The sequence below is a fragment of the Biomphalaria glabrata genome, chromosome 15, assembly GCF_947242115.1.
Source record: "Biomphalaria glabrata chromosome 15, xgBioGlab47.1, whole genome shotgun sequence".
NCBI classification, from domain to species: Eukaryota; Metazoa; Mollusca; class Gastropoda; family Planorbidae; genus Biomphalaria; species Biomphalaria glabrata.
Window position 1 is genome coordinate 3,765,029 of NC_074725.1, and position 14,396 is coordinate 3,779,424.

At 37.5% G+C, this 14,396-nt stretch overlaps 1 protein-coding gene across 5 annotated transcripts in view; it reads left to right on the top strand.

Annotated features, from left to right (window-relative positions):
- LOC106060999 (FERM, ARHGEF and pleckstrin domain-containing protein 2-like) overlaps positions 1-14,396 on the top strand; it is a 118,433-nt gene that overhangs the window by 78,378 nt on the left and 25,659 nt on the right. For all 5 annotated transcript variants that reach the window (XM_056011786.1, XM_056011785.1, XM_056011789.1 and 2 more), the window contains 3 exons: positions 1,199-1,359; positions 2,633-2,707; positions 4,310-4,731. In XM_056011786.1, coding sequence (XP_055867761.1) covers positions 1,199-1,359; positions 2,633-2,707; positions 4,310-4,731 — 658 coding nt within the window. The remainder of the gene's footprint in view (positions 1-1,198; positions 1,360-2,632; positions 2,708-4,309; positions 4,732-14,396) is intronic.

Consider the following 14,396-nt stretch of genomic DNA (forward strand, 5'->3'; position numbering starts at 1 on the left):
ACTGCCTCAACCTTGTTTTTTTCATAAAACTTGATAATAAGCTATATTAAATATTTATATTACTGACAATTGCTCTGTGAATGGTTTAGTAAAAATGTACAGCACAAAAATAAATACTAGGCAATGAACTTTGCTAATTTCCCATTATTAAATTCACTACAGTTAATTACAAAGTAGCTACATTTTTTAAAATAAGTTCATATTTATTGTAAATAAAATGTGCAATAATTTAATTTTTAACCCTTAAAAAAAAAGTCCAATATTTTTGTATTTTGTACTTGAAAGCAAGGCCATAAAATTTTTGCTGTAATATAAAATCTTTTTTTTTTCTTCTTTCATAAATGATTTCTTTATTTTGAGCAGCAATTACTTCCCTTAATAACCTCAATCTGTTAATGAAACAGGGCAGGGTTCTCAAAGTTGGCTTTCAGCCTCAATCTTGTATAATCACAGGCAGCAGTGATTTCCAAGTCCAAGTCTTAATAGGTCATAAACAGTATCAAATAATTTTTGTTTATTGCCAAGTCTGCCTCTAGTTTAAACCAAGGTTTGAAATAAACATCCTAGTAGTATGAGCTTGCGTGATATAAGGTTAGCAGAATTAGTGGATGATCACAGACTTAATGGCAACACATGGACTGACTCAATGCTGACATGGATCCCTTATAACTGTAAAACCAACCTGTATGCAAGATTGTAATTGATTAATTTCCCAAACATATGATTGGATATAATTACTTCCAAACTCATGATTGGATAGAATTACTTCCCTAATTCATGATTGGATAGAATTACTTCCCAAAGTCATGATTGGCTAGAATTATTTCCCAAACTCATAATTGGATAGAATTACTTCCCAAAGTCATGATTGGCTAGAATTATTTCCCAAACTCATAATTGGATAGAATTACTTCCCAAACTCATTATCGGCTAGAATTACTTCCTAGACTCACCATTGATTAAGATTACCTGTTGGCATTACTTCTGTATACAGCCCTAATATAACTCCCTCCCTCTACCATGCTTGACTACAATTATAAACATTGCTAGAATGATTGGACTATTTATTTTGTTCTTTAAGAATGTGAACAGTTATTCTCACACTTGCCACTTGAGTTTGGGAATCACTGGCGCTGCCCAGTAAAAAAAGACTTCACTCTTGTCTTGTCTCAGCTTTGCCATGTCTGTCTCATTCTAGGGCTACTACAAGGACACTGTGGAGTTTTTCTTTGACACCAGAGACCGATGCAAGCTGTTCTGGAAACGCTGCATAGAGCACCACGCCTTCTTTCGATGCCAGGTGGTGGCTAAGGTGCCGCGGAACAAGACCAGGGTGGTCAGCCGAGGGTCTTCCTTCAGGTACACTGAGCTCTAACTCATTTTGCATTAACTCTTTCAGTGCAGGGTTACTCTCATTGAGTAGCTTCACTAGAGTTGCTGATGGAGACCTATTTTCTTTCAAAATAAAATCAAATATGTTAAATTATATAATAAAATTTAAAAAGTTACGTTAGTTTTAGTAACTCTAGCCACCCTGCAAAATTTTGTTTGTTTAGGAAGGCTCAATTGTTTTGATCAAAATAATTCGCACTGTAAGAGTTATGTAAATTTATTACGACTTTTGATTTGTTGAACATTTTTGAAGAAGTATCTTTTGCCTTGTACTGTTTTATTGAAAGTTAAAAAGTTATATTTACTTTGTACTTAGGATTCTGCTGATGAACTACTGCTGTTTGTAGGAGGTAGAAAAAGAATGGGTGGGGAGTGGAAGTATTTAATAAAGTTGAGAAAAATGTCTATAAAATGAATTGGTCTGGAATGAGGTGTCCTTTATCTTCTTCCTCATGTATCATGTCTGCTGCTGTTAGTTCTGCTATATCTTCTTCCTCATGTATCATGTCTGCTGCTGTTAGTTCTGCTATATCTTCTTCCTCATGTATCACGTCTGCTGCTGTTAGTTCTGCTATATCTTCTCCTCATGTATCACGTCTGCTGCTGTTAGTTCTGCTATATCTTCTCCTCATGTATCACGTCTGCTGCTGTTAGTTCTGCTATATCTTCTTCCTCATGTATCACGTCTGCTGCTGTTAGTTCTGCTATATCTTCTTCCTCATGTATCACGTCTGCTGCTGTTAGTTCAGGTCATGTTCTTGTGTCACTTTCTCATCACTGAGATGCAGTAAAAACTTTTCCCACTGATTATCAAATTTTGTCCTCAATGTGGGGAAAATATCATTCATGTAGAATAAAAAAAAAAAACTTGGATCTTTCTTGTTTTTTTTTTATCTTGTCAAAACACAACATGGCACTTTAAAAAAATGGTGCTAAACAATTCCTTTTGAAGTAATATTTGTAATTAATAAAATAAGATAAAACTATATTTAAAAGTTTGTGTTTTTGTAGATATGATGACTAAATTTTCTCTGGATTGAGATTTTATACAAGTTCTTTATACAAGTTCTCTATACAAGTTCTTTTTATTTTTTTATTTCAAAAAGAGCTTAGACCAAAACCTCCCGGTGTTTTGCTGGAACATATCAACCTCTAACAGGTTTTTGATTCTAGTACTTGTTACATTTTTAGATTTATTTCAATGTAATTTAATAAGATATAAAATGTCATTTTGAACCAGGTATTGTGGAAGGACGCAAAAACAGCTTGTTGAATATGTCAGGGAAAACATTGGCAGACGTCCCCATTTTGAAAGGTGAGCATATAAGTGCATTTTAGGTTTAACCACTTTGTGAGTAGGTTTAATCACTTTGTGAGTAGGTTTAACCTCTTTGTGAGTAGGTTTAACCACTTATTAGCTACGTGGCGTTTATCTTGACAGATCTAGTTTAAATTCTATTTGAAGGAATAACAAAGAACAACTTAAAGAGATTTTTTTTTATTTTTTAAAATACTATGTTAAAAAAGTGATGAAAAGAAAACGTACCTAGACCCCCCTGGCAGACAACAGCTTTGTCTCCATTAGACATGGCGAAATATGCAGATTGCTGTGGGGTATGCGTCGCAGTCATGAGAGACATTGCACTCATCCTTTATCTTCAGATCAAAGACACAGCCTTAGGTTTGATATTGAACAAAGTATTTTTAACTACTGCATTGTGTCTGTGTCCATTTCAACTTTTAGAATTCATTTAGTTTATTTAGGGCAAGTTTTCTTACAATAATGAACAGCATAGAAAAAATGGAACTAGACCAAAAAATAAAAGTTGATGCATAAATGATATTCCTGTAACATCAATACTACTAGTTCCACCTGCTGAAAAAAAAAAAGTCCTTTATTTATTTATCTATTTTTTAAAAAGAAGAGAAAGTGAATTGATTTTGTCAATTATATTCATGGCTTTTTGTTAGGGGTCAGAGTTCAGAGGTGATCTAGTTAATTTGAATAATTACTTGTTCTATCTACTTTTCTTTTTGTTTTTTCTCAAATTAACTGTATGCTTTTGTTTTGATTCCTTTGCTCCATTCCAAACTTGGATGTTTAGAACGTAAGTTCATTAGTATTTACATTGTGTTGTGCTTTCTTTAGTTGGGGGGCAAGACAGGCCCAGTCAAACTTGTGACAAGACAAAGTATATAGTTTCTTGATTTCTTCACTTGTAGCATAAGCGTTCCATATTTTAACACTTTAGTTGTTACCCTTCAACTGGTTTGTTGACTTTCGCAATTATGGGCCGATGAAACCTAACCTAAATGGGTTTGGGTCTCAATGGATATTATGACTTGGATAATTGTCAGTTAGGTAACATTTGATTTTAATTAAAAGGATCTAGAACCTTATCCTGAGTACTTAATGGGCTCATAAACAACTAGCCACTTTCATTTATCATGTTTGCTATCAAATCATGTAATATATGAGTATAATTCCCCCCTTCACCACCTTTACATATCCCTTAGTCTGTTGAACTTGGGGCCCCACACATGATCTGTTGACTCTCTCTCTCCATAAACTTAATAATTTTGAATTTAAAAGTAAGTTGTATGTTTTTAAGGAGGGCTGAAAAAAAATGTTTTGAATACTTGAGATTTCATAACTTCTCATAACATTGATAGGTGCTTATTATGTTCATTTCTGCAAAACATTGTTATTAATGTCACAAATTTAATACAGAAATTTGAAAGGATTTAGACTAATCTTGTATTAAAGGATTAATGAAATCTTACATTAGAATTGTTTTTTAAGAATTAAAAAAAAAATGACTCTATAGAAGCTATTTGATTTATTTTGATTACATATGTAAATATATGTGTATATCAATTTTTTTATCCTAAAATATTTTTCTATTTTTCTAATCAGGTCTACAAGTGGACGCATTTCTAGTCGTAGTACCAGTGTCACTCCAAAGATTTCTTCCAAGCCTGGCATGCACTCATCCTCTGCTGACCTACACACCAGCTCAGGGTCACGCTCCAGTGGCTCTCACATACTAGACAGCAATCACACCCCAGGAAGTGGTATTTTGCGGGACAGTTCTGGTACACCACACAGTGCAATGAGGGTTGAGTCAGTAGATGTTCACAGTGATAGCTCCATGTCAGGTTCCAGGTCACTTAACTCTCCGCGGTTAGAGCATGGCCTTAGCATCGACCAGGATGTCATCGAAGCTGTGAATGCCAGGACAGAAGGTGCAATGACAGATGACGAGGACGACGATGAAGACCTGAAGAGTGGCTCTTGTGTGACCCCAGGAATATCACACGTCTCTTCGGAAACTAAAGGTGCTCATTCTCTTCTCTCCCCTGAACTGAACTCTCCTGTTCGCTATGTTGGTCTCTATTCTGAGGTTGGCTCTCCAGAGTGTATACAAGGGGATGAAGTGATGTCCCCTGAGGTGGATATTGTTGATAAGGTTGTGGCCCCTGAGGTGGATATTGTTGATAAGGTTGTGGCCCCAGTTGACACTAGCAAGCAGGTATTGGCCAGTCCTGCAGAGGTAGTTGGTGTGGCCTTCACCACAGATGAGGGCAATGCAAAGATGAACATAAGTGATGATTCTGTTTACTCTGGTGACAGTCCTGGCCATGTTAGTCACACCACGTCCAGACCTCACCTTGACCTCAAACTAACAAATATAACATCCAACTTGTCTTCATCTGTAAATGTCATCCATAATCTTCCTGAGTCTTCATCTCCTCTACCTACTTCATCCACTCCAGTACCACCCTCCACACACCATGACACAGCCTCATCTTCCATTACCACATCAGCCACACGCACTGACACTATCTCTTCATCTCCTGGCACCTTACCAGTCAGCACTAGTTTGTCAGCCAGTCAAAATGTCAGTAGTAAGCCTATAAGAATCTTAAAGTCAAAATTCATTGAAGATTTAGGTAGCAGGCACCCCAATACCCATGTAGTCGACAGGAAAAGTGATTCCGGGTCGAAAAAGGTAAGTTCATCAATTGTGGGGCACCAGACTGAAACCAAGCTGGACGATCTGTCTCCACCATTCCCATCCCCCCCACCACCTCTGTCATCGCAGTATATGGAGGATCACGGCAAGCGAGCTTTGGATGCCAGCCCAAGTTCCTGTGTGACTGATACAGCGTTAAGCCGGCAGGATAGTAAGGTGAGACTAACATCTAGAGTACCATCTTTAGACTCTAACAGGTCCAGTCCTGTCACAGAAAAGGTCAGCTCCTTCCCTCTGTCCACTGAAAGTAAGAAGAAGAAGAAGACTCCTCTTGATATGACCTCGGAGAGCCCTGGAGACAAAGTGGAATCAGAGAAAACAGTCAAACAAAGAGCTCCCAAGCAAGGAAATGAAGAAGGCTCTAGTAAACCAAAGGAGGTGCCCCATAAAAAGTTTCCCAATGGGGATGTGGTAGGAGCTGGTGCACCTGTCAAAGAACATCTTGAAGCAGAGCAAGGTCCTAATAGGAAGCTCTCAGCAGGGACAGACTTGATAGAAGACATCCCTTACATCCTTCATCGCAGGTTAGAAGGCCACAAGGAAGAAACTGCAGTTTTCAAAGTCTCTGAAGCAGACAAACTCAAACGACAAAGAAGTCTGAGTCCTGCTTCCAAACCAGCTTCATTAACCTGTGTTCCCTCCAGTGAATCATCTGAAAGGTCAAGGCTGACTCCTGACACCAGATGTTTGAGCCCAGAAGTAGGGGAAGGACATCGAGGTAAGCCCCATTCTGATAAGTCCCCAACTTTGAATCGGCGCATTGAGTTTGTCAACGTCCATAAACTTCCCTCTAGAAATAGCTATTCTTCAGTTGATGACACCACTAGCCCGTCAGTTGAACAAGATCTTCTGAAGCAGCTTGAACATGGAGCTTTGTCACCAGAGGCAACAAAATTCTCTTCCCCAGAGAAAAAATGGAAACCTCAAGGGACTCTAAATCAGAAGACTGAGGATCATAGTGATGCAGCTTCAAATAAAAATTATACCAAAGAAAATATGATTGGAGGAACCAAGGAAACTACTGAAGCCTCCATAACAGTCATAGAAACTCTAGATTCTACAGAAAGAACTACCAAATCTAAAATAGATGACACTAAAGCACTCTGTTACCAAGACAATGTAGAATGTTCCCAATCTGCTCAGACAAGCAATGTCAAGGAGGAAGTTCTTGTGAAAAAGTCAATCAACAATGAAACAGTCAGTGATGAAGTTCAATTCTATAGTCCCAAAATTCCTGGCTCTCAACGATTAAAAAATGTCATTACAACTTCTGTATCTGATGATTTTCCTGATACAGTAGTTCCAGAGGGTGAGCATATATTACATGAAACAATGAAGAAGCCTGATCAGTCATTCCACCTACAGTTCTTTGAAGTGTCTAAACCCCAGCCGAATCTTGGTAGAGGCACCACTGAGAGCCCCATTGCTACAAAAGAGGTGCCCAAAAGTTTGTCTTTAAAATCAAAACAAACAGATGCTTCAGATACAAGTTCAGTAAAGCCTCCATCTCCAACACTGCCAACAGAAGGTCAAGACTCTTCTTCAAGAGAGATAACTGGCGAAGCAAGTTTGGAAAACAAATCTGTCGTAAAACCTAAACATCGAGCTCCATCATTGTCTGCAACCGGAAGGAATTCCACGTCAAGCACTTCCAGTTCAGATAATAATCAGTTTCTCATTGATCTTCCATCTCCTGCCGCAGCCTTGTTTTATAGCGACAGTGATAGCCCACCACCATCACAGAGCCGAGCCAACAGTGGATTAAGTCCTCTGACCTTTTCTACCTTTCGCCCTGACCCTGCAGAGGACACACTCCTGAAAGTTGAAGAAATTTCAAAAGATAAACCCAAGACCAACAGGTGGTCACTACAGAGTGTAGAAGAAGCTGAAGAAGCGACAGACTATAAAGTGATCATGTCTGAAGGAGTGGTTGAGAAAAGTGCTCTAAAGAAGAGAACAGAGGACTCAGACAAGCCCAAAGAGCCTAAGCGAGTTAGCTGGCATGAAGACAGTGAGCTGCAGCACAGCTACCACAGTGATGTCAGCATGACCGCCCAGAGAAGTCCTGTAGAGGAGTGTGACACAGCCCTGTTTGGAGAAGGGGCTGCTCTTGTGGACTCTGGAGACATACTGGAGACACTGGAACATCTGAGGCAGCAAAACTCTGAGAGTGACATGACCAACTCTGGAAGCTCCATGACTTCAACCGATGGAAGTGATGAAGAGACACAGAGTAATGCTAAACAAGTCTACATGCAGTATGCTGCGGCTAAAGGCATCAGTCCTTCTAAGACAGGTGTTGGTGAATGTAGACGTCGTGAAGTATCTCCCTTGGAGACGCTGGAAGGGCTTGGATCTCTAGATGGCAGTTTCAGCAGTAGGAAATACAATGCTGAGGAGGACTACTACAAGACGAAAGATAGCTCACCTTTAGAGCAGTTGGAGAGACTGTCTGGTTTGAGGGTAGATAATTTTGATGATGAGGGAGAAGCTGACGACGAAGACGATGAGCCCAATTTCCCACCACCTCCTCCAATTTTGGACATACCTGATGAAATGATGGTATCTTATGAAGGAGACCTCCCCCTCCCTGCTCCAGATATTCCACCTACTGCAGAAACTGAATTTAAGAAATCTTTGGTGAAGTCCTGGCAAGCAAAGACTAACCTTGATCCAATGTCTAGTTCTGACCCAGTCGGTGATCTAAGCTGCACTGAAAGTGAAAGTGATTTTGATTCTGAAGTTGCTAACGAAAAGCTGAAGAAATTATCCCCAAGTATTACTGAACCCGAGTATTCAGGACGAATACCTGGGGAAATGAAAAAGTCTGCCTTTATAGAATGTCGATCAAAACCTTCAAGCCAATTGAAAGCGCCACCTCCTGAGGTCCTACCAAAGCCTCTAGACATGCAGCCTGCCCCTCACCTGGTTCAGAAAGCTCAACCCCAGAAACAGGCTCCCCCTCCTGTTATGCCCAAGCCAAAGCCACCTCCTTCCATACTTCAACACCGACCAGCTCCCATACGCCAGCCACAGATGGGCAAGGGGAAACATTTTGACCGCAGCCGCCACATGTCATCTTCTTCCTCCACATCATCCTCCTCAGAACCACACCAACCTCCTCCGCCCTCAGCCCCCAGTTGATAGTGATTCCATTGTTAAGCCAGATCTGTGATTGCCTGGTCGTGTGTCTTAGCTCTAGTTCATATCACACCTTTTTTTTTTTTTTTAAGAAACCAATATATCATTTGAAATGAAATACTCACTCTCTAGCCTCATTCTATATTTAAACTGACATAATCAAATTATTTCATAAAATTACTTATTTAAAAACAAAAAGACTATAAATCTATTTTCTAAATACAAAAGATAGATGTACTGTATTCTGTGTGGACTGAAGTTGATCACTTGATGTGCAATCTAACATAACTTTGTTGTAGAGCTTGTCCCACATGTTAATTGCTGGCATTAACATATATTTTGTAGTGTGGAATTTGAAAGTGGAACTTCATTGTAGTTTTGTCTTCAATGATTTTGGTCTATGTGTGTATAATTTCATCATTTCGTTAACTCTAACATTATGTAGAGTATCTAGCCCAGCCTGCTTTGACTGTGCACTGCTATGTATACATTCATGTTATCTAAATGGGTTATTAATTAGTTGATGCTTGATGAGTACTAAAAGTTTGATAAATCAGGTCTTCCTGCTGACTACCCTTTTCACTTTCCTCACCCTGTGAACAGTTTGGTTCATTTTTTGTTTCTATTTTCCATTCTGACTCCCAATAGGGCTGCCAAAGGTGAAGTAGTACCACAAATTCTGATACTTAAAATACAGTGAAACCTCTTCTAATGACCACAATCCTATCTGGAAAGTTGGTCGGTACCTGAAATGGTTGGTACCCAAAACAGTTTTCCTCATAAGAAATAAAGGAAATAAATTTAACTAGTTCCCTCCTGATGACTTGCTAATAAATGAAAGTTACATGCTAAATAAGTATGTTTTTTTAAATGAGAACAGTTATAATATGATGGGGAAAAAAATGGATGAATACCTGTCAGCTAGAAAGCTATTAGATGGATGGAAATGCAGAAGACATATCCAGGTTCAATCTTCTATGCATCATGTCACTAGGCTTGCTGCTAAAGCTGGCCTCACTGTTCTTCTCCCCAGACTTTTGCTAAAAACTAATGTAACCTAATGCCACTAAGCTAAGGTATTCATCTATCAATCTTCAAATACTGGCATTGGAGACCATCAATGCCTCCTCTTCATCCCCTACCCACAGTGCTATTTTTGCATATACTGATCTAACTCAGTAAAAAATTTTGGACCATGTGGTAGTGTTTGCAATTTTGATGTGGAGGCCATGGTGATATGTGAAGCATTAAAAGACTCTCAGCAAGGAATGTGAGAGCATAGTCCTTGGTCCTTGAAACCTGAACTACAGACTTTGCAAAGTCCTGGGTCATAGCCCCCTCAATTATGGCTTCACATGATATAAACCTGTGCTTTGGCACCCTGATAATAATGCAGCACATAGGTGTGACTGAGAACACCTTTACTGCCAGGAGCTCCATGACATCATGTGACACTGTAAAATAGTAGGTGACTTCCCACTTCTGTTGCTCTGACGCCATGGGGTGGCAGTTTAGTATCCAAATTTTATTGTATCCGGAGCAAGTTTTAAGCAAAATTTTTGGTTATCAGAAATGTTGGCTATCAAACTTGTTGGCTGGCCGAGGTTCCACTGTATTCTCAGAATATAACTTGTTTCTGTGAGCTCAATCCACCTTGGGAAAAAGCTGAACACTTTTTTCTCTCCCAGATCTGCAAATAGGTTTTTAAAAGGAAACATAACAGATGCTGTTTATTTTTAATCTGTTGTCAATATTTGAGTTAACTAATTGCCTACGCATTGCAACACAGTGCACCATAGCCTAGATCCATTTTCTTAACATTCTTACAGTTCAGTTATGCTTTTACCTTTTTTAAATCAAATCTGTGTAGAAGAGTTTCATCATCCCATTTTATGTATACAATGTTAGAATATACTCAATGCAAAATACTTTTGTTGTAACTATTAGCTCAAGATGGATGACAACAAAAAATGCCAAGTGATCAATTGTTTTGTATTATTGAGACTCTCTTAGGATAGTGCAAGAGCCCACAGAGAACTGCATGTATAACAGTCATGTTTGTAAGGCTCATAGAATGATTGACTTTATAATTCTTTATCACTTTTTCATTCAAATATTTTTTTTTAACTCCATCACAAATTTTCATGGCATTTCAGTTTCTGTGCTTTAAAATTTGACAGTCAATCTGCAAAGTAATTAGCATGAAAGACAAGTATACTTGATATTAAGCCTATCCAGAAAGTGCAAAATTAAGTCCCCAATTCGGCTTGGTCAGATGTGAAGGTGTAATGTTAAAAATCCATTGTCTGTCTCATTTGTAGTAGCACTTGCCATTGCAATCAGTCTGTACATTTACTATTTAAAAAAACAAAATGTGAATAGCCAACCTAAGAAGATAAGACCATAAATAAAAAGTGTCTAGTTTCTTTCAATCCAATTTTTGTGGCATATATTTTTTTTAATCTGAATTAAACAATTAATATTCAGCTGACTAAATTTTTTTAGGCTTGATTTGGATAGAATTTGTTAACTAGGAATAATTTGGTGCTCACAGTTTAGTGGGCTATTGGGAGTGTTTTTGAATGGAGAGTTTGTTATCCTTCATACCAGCAATTGATTTACTTTGTGATAGCTTGGTTTTTTGTTTAGATTTGCTCTTTTTATTTATCACTTTGAACTTTTGTGCAATAGATTGGCATTCGTTTGTTGGACATGTGCAATAGATTGGCATCCATTTGTTGGACATGTGCAATAGATTGGCATTCGTTTGTTGGACATGTGCAATAGATTGGCATTCGTTTGTTGGACATGTGCAATAGATTGGCATTCGTTTGTTGGACATATGCAATAGATTGGCATTCGTTTGTTGGACATGTGCAATAGATTGGCATCCATTTGTTGGACATGTGCAATAGATTGGCATTCGTTTGTTGGACATGTGCAATAGATTGGCATTCGTTTGTTGGACATGTGCAATAGATTGGCATTCGTTTGTTGGACATGTGCAATAGATTGGCATTTATTTGTTGGACATGTGCAATAGATTGGCATTCGTTTGTTGGACATGTGCAATAGATTGGCATTTATTTGTTGGACATGTGCAATAGATTGGCATTCATTTGTTGGACATGTGCAATAGATCGGCATTTATTTGTTGGACATGTGCAATAGATTGGCATTCGTTTGTTTGACATGTGCAATAGATTGGCATTCGTTTGTTGGACATGTGCAATAGATTGACATTCGTTTGTTTGACATGTGCAATGCATTGTTGATTACAAGTATTTCATTTTCGTTTTGAATCTCCTTTTTGCTGGATTGTTTCCAACTAATTTCCTGTAAGTAATTTTTTGATAGTTCTGTTTCTATGGCTGGCAGTTAATGAGAAAGTCATGTGGCCACAACAACGACTTACCACCTTCCCCCAACTAATGGTCAGATACCTTTTAGAGTCTGATGGCCTCAGGGATGTCCAAAGAATCCCAAAGTTTCAAAATTCCAGGCTGGTACTCATGACCCCTCAGTTGGAAAGCCAACCACCTCACCACTCCAGATGAGATTTACATGACCTACCCCATAGACCAGAAGGTCTGAAGAATGATATCCTAGCTATCTGTACAAATATGTTAGCCTCATGTGTAGTCAAATAGTTGTTTGTAACACCGCCATTCATTTGGGCAGATTTGTCTGCTGGAGGCTAGTTATAGATGAATATGTCTTGTTCCTGGTGTTTATTGTTGTAGACAAAGGGGGTATACTTTATGAGTTATTACATTAAGATACACCCCACTTTCTCAAATGATGAAAATGTTATCAAACATGTCTCAAGTTCCCAACGTAGATCATACTCATTCTCTAGTCAGTATACTTGTATTAAGAACAAGTTTTTCAGCCCAAAAACAGGAAATATCTGGTTCATGGAATGGTTTGGAAAACATAATTATGTAGACTTAGGCAATGTAACTTAACTTTCTATTCTGACACTCGGTTATTAGAAACTTTGCAATAAGCAAGAACTTTTTCCCTTATTAGATATTTTCATCTATGGCAGAAAAACTATAATTAACTTTTTGGTGTGTGTCCAATGTACTGAAGCAAAGAAATGTTGATATAAGCTCTGTTGTTGTTTTTTTGTCCACTTATTTGCAGTGCAGAATCAACTTTTCTAAGTTTTACACCCCTTTTTTTTCTGTTTTTAAATTGGCAACATTGACATTTGATTTAGCATGTAGGACATGGTTAGTTTATGTTGAAAATCTCCGACTATTTGTGTTCAACCATTGTTAAAACTAAGTGTGGAGGAACAGTGCAACACTGAAGAGCTCCACTTCATTCTTTGTTAACCCTCAAAGTGCATACTAAGTCTTCAACATTGACATTGTAGGTGGGATTTCAAGTCCTTGGGTATTACATGGATAGATCATCTCCTGTTGCACTGTGTGTACAAAGAAGTAAAGTAAACGTCATTCTTGTTCTATTTGAAGAATCGAAAGTCAAAAAATGTACATGTTGCTTAAATAGGTTTTTTTTTATACCAATGTCCATATTTATTTATTTTTTTAACTTTACTTAACATCATGTGAAATGTTGTTGTTTTTTTTAATCATTGATAGAAGTTTCAATATTTTAGCTCGAAACCAAGTTTAGGGGATTCCTCATCCAGTATAAATGAAGTAAATAGATGTATATCTGTATTTTTTTTGGTCTAATTATGGAGACTTAGGTTGGCCTAATGAATCATACATCTGTAGCCACAACCATATATGTGATGATAGCTTATGAACAGTTATTGAATTATTTTTATAAAGTTACCAGTTAAAATGTTTCATCTGTGAATTCAGGTCACTGAAATGTTCCTATTCAGTCATTTGGTCAAATGTAATGTGACATTAGTTATTACAGAAGTTGGTTTCCAATAGCATTAGAAAATATATTTAAAAAAAAAAAAAACAGATTAGACTATTAAAGTTATTTTAATGACAACAAAGTCAATTTTGGTTTGAAAATGTGTTATAATACAAGCTAATGGAAAAACTTAAACCCAACAATTTTTATTTCAAAACTTATCTTGTCTGTAGTGAGAACTCGTGGTCGGTAGACCATCATCACAAATTTGTATTTGTTAACTTCATGATTTGACGGTACATCTTGAATGTGCTGGAATGTACACGAAAATGGTTTTTGTTTGAGTGAATATCTCTTTGACCAGATGTTTTCTACTTCAGTCTAGACATTCTCAATAAAAGCTCAACTTAATACCAGCCTACACATTGTGTCCTTTGTACATTAGAGTTGGTCATGTCATTTTGTTTTATTCACTAGGACTCACATTCATGTGAACACAAGAGATATGTTATGTCCATAGCGTCCAGAGAATTGAAATATTCAGTTACTAAGTGAATAACTTAGCATCATATGGCTAAGAGGCTGTTTACATGCTGATTAAATAGATGAAGCAGAACTTGTATTTGATCAAACTCAAGAAGTGGTATCAGGGATTTATCCTTCCACCTCTAAGAGAAACAGGAAACAGATGGAACCAGAACCCTCAATGTCATGGCTTCAGAATTTATCCATGTGTCCAGTTTTATTCTTGATGTCGCTTGCGTAGAATTAAAGTATTTATTTTTAATTGAAATAGAAACTTGAGTTTACTTGAAAATAAAAAACAAAGTTCTCTGGTAGGTTGAAATAGGGAAATAGTACATTTGTTTAAATTATTTTTTTACAAGAAATGTAGCCTCATTTTAACCTTAGCCTTACAATCTCTGTTTTCATAACTAAGTTTGATTCTACTATTACTCCAGTAATATTACCTGAAACTAT